General features: G+C 42.0%; 1 protein-coding gene across 6 annotated transcripts in view; it reads left to right on the top strand.

Annotated features, from left to right (window-relative positions):
• Positions 1-7,850, top strand: part of tulp4b (TUB like protein 4b) — a 16,615-nt gene extending 8,765 nt beyond the window's left edge. For 5 of the 6 annotated variants that reach the window (XM_046063037.1, XM_046063036.1, XM_046063035.1 and 2 more), the window contains 6 exons: positions 975-1,116; positions 1,265-1,409; positions 1,742-1,835; positions 1,918-2,061; positions 2,194-5,579; positions 5,897-7,850. In XM_046063037.1, the coding sequence (XP_045918993.1) occupies positions 975-1,116; positions 1,265-1,409; positions 1,742-1,835; positions 1,918-2,061; positions 2,194-5,579; positions 5,897-6,013 (4,028 nt within the window). In that variant the 3' untranslated portion in view covers positions 6,014-7,850. The remainder of the gene's footprint in view (positions 1-974; positions 1,117-1,264; positions 1,410-1,741; positions 1,836-1,917; positions 2,062-2,193; positions 5,580-5,896) is intronic. The other variant, XM_046063038.1, reaches the window with a different exon arrangement.
• The last annotated feature ends 211 nt before the right edge of the window (positions 7,851-8,061 follow it).

An 8,061-nucleotide genomic window follows, 5' to 3' on the forward strand; every position in this document is an offset into this window, starting at 1 on the left:
TTTGACCTCATGATTCTCATTTGCTCTGACATGCACTGTGAGCTGTAAGGTCTTATATAGACAGGTGTGTGGCTTTCCTAATCAAGTCCAATCAGTATAATCAAACACAGCTGGACTCAAATGAAGGTGTAGAACCATCTCAAGGATGATCAGAAGAAATAGACAGCACCTGAGTTAAATATGAGTGTCACTGCAAAGGGTCTGAATACTTATGACCATGTGATATTTCAGTTTTTCTTTTTTAATAAATTTGCAAAAATTTCTACATTTCTGTTTTTTTCTGTCAAGATGGGGTGCTGAGTGTACATTACTGAGAAATAAAATGAACTTTTTTGATTTTTGGAAAATGGCTGAAATGAAACAAAGAGTGAAAAATTTAAAGGGGTCTGAATACTTTCTGTACCCACTGTATAAACACTCAAAAAATATCTTTTGATACATATTTGACAGATGCCAAGAGAGGAGTCAGGATTATACTTGGTATTTTATTTTTAATTTAACTGTGTATTTAACCTTAGAAAGAGCAGCTGTTTCCCCATGCTTCCGGTGTTTATACTAGGCTAAGCTAATCAGCTGCTAACTGTAGCCTTATATTTAAAGGATATTATCATGGGATGGTGATCAATGGTATAACTATTGGCAAGAAAGTGACTAAGAATATTTCCCAAAATGTTATTTAAAATCAGGATTGTGGGCTTTTGAAAAACTGAGAGAGCCTACATCTGAACCAAAACGACCCATGAGAAAACAACTAGACTCATGGCACAAGTCTACTGTCACCTTGAGTAAAAACAAATAGACTCTTGCTCTGCGCTGACGTAACATGGTCTAAGGCTTGATACAGGAATAGCCTGTACCATGACCTAGCTGCACCAGTGTTGCATTTGGCCGGTGGTAGTTTAATGCCATGTTAGTATGTATGAGGGCTTGACTCAAACTCACCTTCTCTGTTTTGTGTTGTTTGTATTCTCCAGAGGAGGTGTGTGTGAATCCCATGATCTCATACACTGACAGCTGTAACTGCTCTGACTCCAGTGACATTGAGTTAAGCGATGAGTGGGTTGGGAAGAAGTCACCAAAGTTATCCCGAGGAAACAGGTCACCCAGACATTACATGTCAGAATTTTTTTTACACATTACACAGGCCTGAACCACAGAGTGTTTGTTTATAGCATTTGTTTCACCATGCTAATTAAGCTTTTATAAAAAAGATATTTCAGAGGAAAAGGTAATTTTTAAATTCATCCTTTACTTTGTGTCAAAGGATGAATTTGGAATCGAGAAAATCTCCCAAACTTTCACGCGCACACCAGGAAGGCCAACGCTCGCCACGGTTGCCAACAAAGAAGCCTCCGGTTCGGTCTCCCAGTCTAACACGTCGAGAGTTTTCAATGGATGGGATTACAGAGGTATGAGTCTGCATAATCTGCTAATCAAACCTTTGTACCTGCATTAGTATTCTGTCTTGTATGTCAAAATAATCAAAATGTTCACAATAAAATTATAATGTAGGAGTGCTAATAAGTAACTGTTGTGTCACATTAGACATCTGGAAAAATGGTGAGAGGCAAATTATTTTTTTTACCTAAAATGTTCCTGTTTTTGTTCCTCTTCTTAAAGGTCCAAATCGAAACAAACAAAAAACATGTAATTGTATTATACTAATACATTTTAGCTCTCTTACAACCTGATATATCACACCTGTATGTCAACTCCTGATTCCATTTCTTCTGCTTCAAAGCACAACTACCTTGCTCAAGTAACATCCAACATTTGGGGGACCAAATTCAAAATTGTTGGACTTGCTTCTTTTCTCCCCGCCAATCTTGGTGCAGGTAAATGTCACAAAAACCACACATATACATCACGTTGACCATTCTAGTGAATTTAACAGTGACCATAACTTTCTTGTTTCAGTGATCTATAAGACAAGTTTGCTTCATCTGCAGCCGAGACAGATGACAATATACCTTCCAGAAGTGCGAAAGATTTCTCATGACTTTATGAGCCTGCCTGTGTTCAACCCTAATGTGTTCAGTGAGGATGAGGATGACTTACCAGGTGTGAATGAATAAAAGAACAATATTCTCAGTTCAGAAGCTTCAGAAAATTAATAATAGCATTTATTTTCAATGCACCTCATTCAGTGTGCTAAAGGTCACTTACACAGTTCTCCTCTGTGTTTTTATAAAGTGATGGGACCATCTGGAGTGGCAGGAGACAATCCTCCCTGTACAGTCAACATTCCCATTGCTCCCATCCACAGCCCAGCTCAGGCTATGTCTCCAACTCAGAGCATCGGCCTGGTTCAGTCTCTTCTGGCCAATCAGAATATTCAGCTTGATGTCCTGACCAACCCTACAGCCACAGCAGCAGCTGCAGCTGCAGCGGCAGCAGCTTCTGTTCCTGTTACTGATCATGGGCAGGATGCAGTTGCAACACCGTACCCAGTGCCAACCAGATACTCAAACCCTGGTCAGGTGATCTTTAATGGGCTAGAGATGGGTCCGCTTCTTCCTGGTACTCTTCCTCCACCACCTCCACCTCACCATCTCCCACCACAGCCTCACCCACAGCGGTCTCACCCACAACAGTCTCGCCAACAGCAGTCCAAACAGTTACAACAAATGCAGACACAGCAGCAGCAGAAAATGCATCATCATCAACAACAACAACAACAACAACAACAACAACAGCAACAGCAGCAGCAGCACCAGCAGCAGCAGCAGCAACAACACCATCATCAGTCACAATCACAACAACAACAGCAACAACAACAACAGCAGCAGCAATTACAGCAGCAACATCAACAGCTACAGCAACTGCACCACCAGCAGACGCTACTTCAACAGCAGCAGCAACAACACCAACACCAGGTCCAGCAACACCAACAAATACAAAAAAACCAACAGCAAGTGACCCCCCAACAACTTCAGCACCAACATCAAATCCAACAGCAGCAACAACAGATGCAGCTGCAGCATGAACAGATGCAGCAGCAGCAGCAGCAGATGCAGCAGCAGCAGCAGCAAATCCGGCAACAGATCCAGGAGATGAGGCAGCAGCAGCAGCAGCTCCAGCAGCAGCACCAGCAAATCCAGCAGCAGCATCAACAGATGCAGTGGCAGCACCACCAAATGCAGCAGCAGCTGAAGATGCAAATGTCACTGCCCCCACCTCCGACTGGCTATCCAACCATTTCTTTACAGCGGCTTCATCTTCTGCCTCAGATTGGCCCTCCTACCACTGAGCCTGGGCTTGACAGGGGGGAGCATGGACACACTCTTAAGCCAAGTCTGCCGCGGATTTTACCTCCCTTCAGTGACGCGGATGGATCTGTGGAGATTCAAATGAGGAAGGTGAATCCTCCTCCTCCATACCCGGGCACTGTAGTGTCTGCAGCGGTGGCTACAGCCGCCACTACACCTCAAACTCTTGTCACAAACTGTGACAGCCCAAATGTCCTGGCAACAGACCCCTGCCTGAAAAAGGATGAATTTTTGCTTCACCCTGTCACCATACAGTACCCAACACCTTTGGGATATGAAAGAATCACGACCTTTGACAGCAGTGGCAATGTGGAGGAGGTTTGTCGGCCACGCAGGCGTCTCATTCGCAACCAAAATGCATATGCTGTCCATGGCTCGGCCACGCTCAAAGTCACTTCCTCTGAGAGTAAAAAAATTCAGCTTCCCTACAGTTCAGCAACATTGAGCCGTCTCTCCGTCCCTCGCTACTCAATACCTAGTGGAGACCCTCCTCCTTACCCAGATCCAGCCAATCAAGTAACTGCTACACTTCCACCTCCCCAGAGAATTGATAGCAGTCTGATTCATGCCACGCTACGCCGTGATGGCAGGGACATGGGACTCAAAGTGCCACAGATGATGGAAAGCTCAAGAACTCTTCCCACCAAGGCTAAAATGAACAGTGCACTCGCACTTACCTACCAGCAGAGGCTGCCCACTGCATTGTACACATGCACACAGTGCAGCAGTAACAGCAGCAGTACCAGTGTCAGTGTTAGTGGTGGTGGAACTACAAGTAGTGGCATTGCAGGTGGAACAGTGGTGAGGCAGGACTTCCCACCAGGGAAAGGAGCACATCACAGCACCATTATTGTGCACTCCAAAGGTGCCTCACCCCTGGCATCTCAGTCATCGTACAGTCTGCTGGGTGCTGTTGATAACAGCAGGGACAGAACAGTGTATGTTAACTCTGCCTTTACTGAAGATGAGACTTTAAATCAGCAGTGTCACCTTGAAAAATCTGTCCGTCAGCTGACTCTTGGCGATGTCAATTTGACAGTTAAACGCCCTCCGCCTTACCAGTGGGACACCTCCACCACAGAGGAATTCTGGCTCACCCCAGAACAAACAATGTTAGGTCCTCCACCAGGACCTCATAAACCGCCTCAACTCATCATCAGTCAAGCTCAGCACTTAGACATGACTCGGCTACCGTTTGTCCTCACGACGAAACCTCCAACAAGTCAGAGCACGAGCACTCTTACTTTCCCATCAGGCTACCAGATATCCCTTTCGCCTTTTCCTCCAGGTGTGGGTCACAGTGGTCCTCCACTTCAGACCTTACAGAACCCTCCACCACAGTGTTCACCAAATGAAGTGGTTGCTTCAGTCCCTTTTGCTCAGCAGGACCCCAATTTGGTCTTGCCACCAGGTTATCCTCCAAATCTCGCTAATTTGGCCTGCTGCCCTCTCCCTCCAATGTATCCAGGAGCCAGCTCATGTGCTGGACTTCAGCTGCACCCTGTCAACCTTCATCCCTGGAATCCTTACCCCTGCCCACCTCCCATGCAAGACCCTCCAGCACCTCCCCTCCCTACTAAAACTCATCAGATTTTAGAGAAGCCGATTCTCTCCCCACCTCCTCCTACTGTGCCGCCTCCACCACCACCTCTCCCTCCTCCTCCTCCACCTAGTGAGCTACCGCCATCCAAGAGTGCCACAGAGGATCAGGCAGAGTCTGCCAACAACTTTCCAGAGCCATCATCCCTGAATGAAAGCCCTGTGCCACAGGAGTCAGATCGCTTCAACAAGAAGAGCCGGAAAAGACTGGACAGCAGAGCAGAGGAGACCAACATGACCACTGTCTCTGAGGGCAAATCCAGAAAAGAAGGGCGTGCGCTCTCTGACTTCAACACTCTGATTTCTAGCCCAAGGCTTGGCAGCAGAGAGAAAAAGAAGCCCAAGGGGCAGAGAGAGCAACTCAATAAAACTAAGAAGATGAGTAGGACCACAAATGAGTTCCAGGATAGCTCAGAGAGTGAGCCAGAGCTGTTTATTAGCGGCGATGAACTCATGAACCAGAACCAGAGTAGTAAGAAGAGCTGGAAGAACAAGCGCAGCCTGCGAATGGCGAGTGAGCTCGAGGAGATAAAGTGCCGCAAGGCAAATGAAAGAGAGGACCGTAGTTTGGGAAGCCAAGGATTTGTCTATGTCATGGCCAATAAACAACCATTGTGGAACGAAGCCACCCAGGTCTACCAGCTTGATTTTGGAGGTCGAGTCACGCAGGAGTCAGCAAAGAATTTTCAAATTGAGCTGGATGGTAGACAGGTAATATGATAAGAAATCCTAATGTTTTTTGAATGTTCATTGGCTTTAGCTTTTCAAATGTGATGGTTTGCTGTTTTTATTATTTATAAGTATTCTGAATATATTTGGGTTTTGGACTGTTGGTTAGACAAAACAAGCACTTTAAATATCTCACTTTGGACTCTTGGGAAGTGTGGCACTTGGCACTTTTCACTATTTTCTGACATTTTATAAAGAAATAAAAACATGAATGAAAATAATCATTAGCCAGAATTTAATCAATAAAAAATAAAAAACATGCTTTCTGAATTGTCTTCCTGTTTTCTGTCTTTTTTTAGGTGATGCAGTTTGGGCGAATTGATGGCAATGCCTATATCTTGGATTTCCAGTATCCTTTCTCAGCAGTGCAGGCATTTGCTGTTGCCTTGGCCAATGTGACTCAAAGGCTAAAGTGAAAAGGTTATTTTGTGCTCTTGTACGCTAATACAAAAGAAGCCACACTGGTCGTACAGTCCATTGTGTGGGGCTATAGCTGGGAAAATGTCAGTGCTGTGGTGGTTCTTTTTGTAAAGAATAGATTAATATACAAGTTGGCCTTGCACATACAGATCATTTTACAATCATTCTGTTGAAGGCAAAGTCAGTCTAGGTCAGTGGTCATGGAGGCTGGAGACCAATTACTCCATAATTTCTAGTTCATATGAATGAATGAATGTACTCAAGCTAGTTTTATTTATTATTCAACTGTTATTTTGCAAAGTAAAAAAAATTCAACCTTTCCTGGACAACAAAAAGTAAAATAAATTGGAATGGATTTTAAAAGCAGTTTGGAGGGTTAGTACCACATGTGGTGCCAAAGACACCTTCCCTCTCTTAAAATGATGGCTACATTTTATTGATTTGTTTTATGTTAGGGATCTTAAAAAATAGAATATATCAGAAAATATCTACATTGTGAAGTACGGTATCACTCAAAATTGCAAATAAATGTTCACAAAGCCATACCATATCTGATACAAACACTGCACTATTCACTATTAAATTCAGTTTTAAGTTTGTAAATAAATAAGTTTAGTTATGAATATCAAACTGTTTTTTCCGATATCTGCATTTGTATCTTTATTCTTTATTCAAATTACATATGTTCAAGGCAATGATTGTCTATTTTTTGTTGTTGTTAAATGTCCTCTACATTATGTTCAAATTGCTGAACATGCAATAGAAGAATATATTGATTCTGTAACTGCAACATGAAGAGTTGTGTACAGTTTACCATAGTTTGTATATTTTCTATTCATGATACTTCTATGAAGTTGTGCAATGAACATAGTAAATCTTATTACTTTGGTCACAATATTGCAAATCATTATTCAGTCAGAGCTGTTATGTTCTGACAATGTATTGTTCATTTTTTCAAGTGTAAATCTACATGTTCCTTTTCATTACCAAAACTCCCCTCTACTGACTACTAATTGTCAGTAATCGTCAACAGTAAGTTTACTTGTGCCATAAATAGCCAAATAATATATGCATTTGACTGAAAGTAAGTTAGTGGGGAAGGTGGTGGAAAATTGTTCCATCCTAAATATTAAAGATTTGCATAAACAGAGATCCTCTCTATGAATCTCACACTTGGATGGCTCTGTGTTGTTTTCGTTGGTTGTTTATGATGCTACTACATCAGTAGTTTGCCTTGTTGGAAATCAGTGCTGCTTTAAATAGATAGAGCTTGTGTGCAATAATGCTACCTACATAGAACTGATGTTGTACTTGCAAAAGAAAATAAAAAGCTGCCTGCACTGTGCATTTAGTAAATGACTTGACATCATTATAGGCTATGCTTAGAAAAGTGTGTGTATGTGTTGCTAATTTCAGTAATTTTGTATTTCACCTTTGCTTTAACATGGTACCAAGAGTTTTTTGATGTTACAAAAAAGAATGAGAACAATCAGCTTTCAAAGGTATTAAATACAACATTTTCATAAGTTGCTTAGATTAACAGTTTGTAAGAGTGAGATTCATGTTGATTTGGTGCTAATGTATAAAGAAACAAATGTTAAAATGTTTGGACATTTGTCATTTGCTAAGTAGAGAGAGAGCTACAGGAAATTTAGTGCAGAGCGTTTTCATTTAGAGCTTTTTACAGCAATGCAGCTTCAGAGACGTCTGCTTCAGTGTGTGTCACTTATCAGCAGTACTGCCTAATTAATAGTTGGTTGCCTAATTTTTTTCTCTCTTATTTTGTGAAAGAAACAAATATGATATGACCATAGGTTTACATGGACCTATAGGCTGGCCAAAATCTAATAAAAACTACATTGTTCCAAATGTTTTTGTTGTCATTTCCAGTTTTGCTCTTTCACTCTCTGATAGAAAGTCATACCAGGAGCCTACACCAAAGGCTTCCTCTTTTAGTCTGTTTTGCAGTTATTAAAGGATCAAATGAAGTAAAAAAAAATAATAATTTACATAAAATACAAGTCTGTATATGTAAATTGTAGAA

The sequence above is a fragment of the Micropterus dolomieu genome, linkage group LG11 (assembly GCF_021292245.1).
Source record: "Micropterus dolomieu isolate WLL.071019.BEF.003 ecotype Adirondacks linkage group LG11, ASM2129224v1, whole genome shotgun sequence".
NCBI classification, from domain to species: Eukaryota; Metazoa; Chordata; class Actinopteri; order Centrarchiformes; family Centrarchidae; genus Micropterus; species Micropterus dolomieu.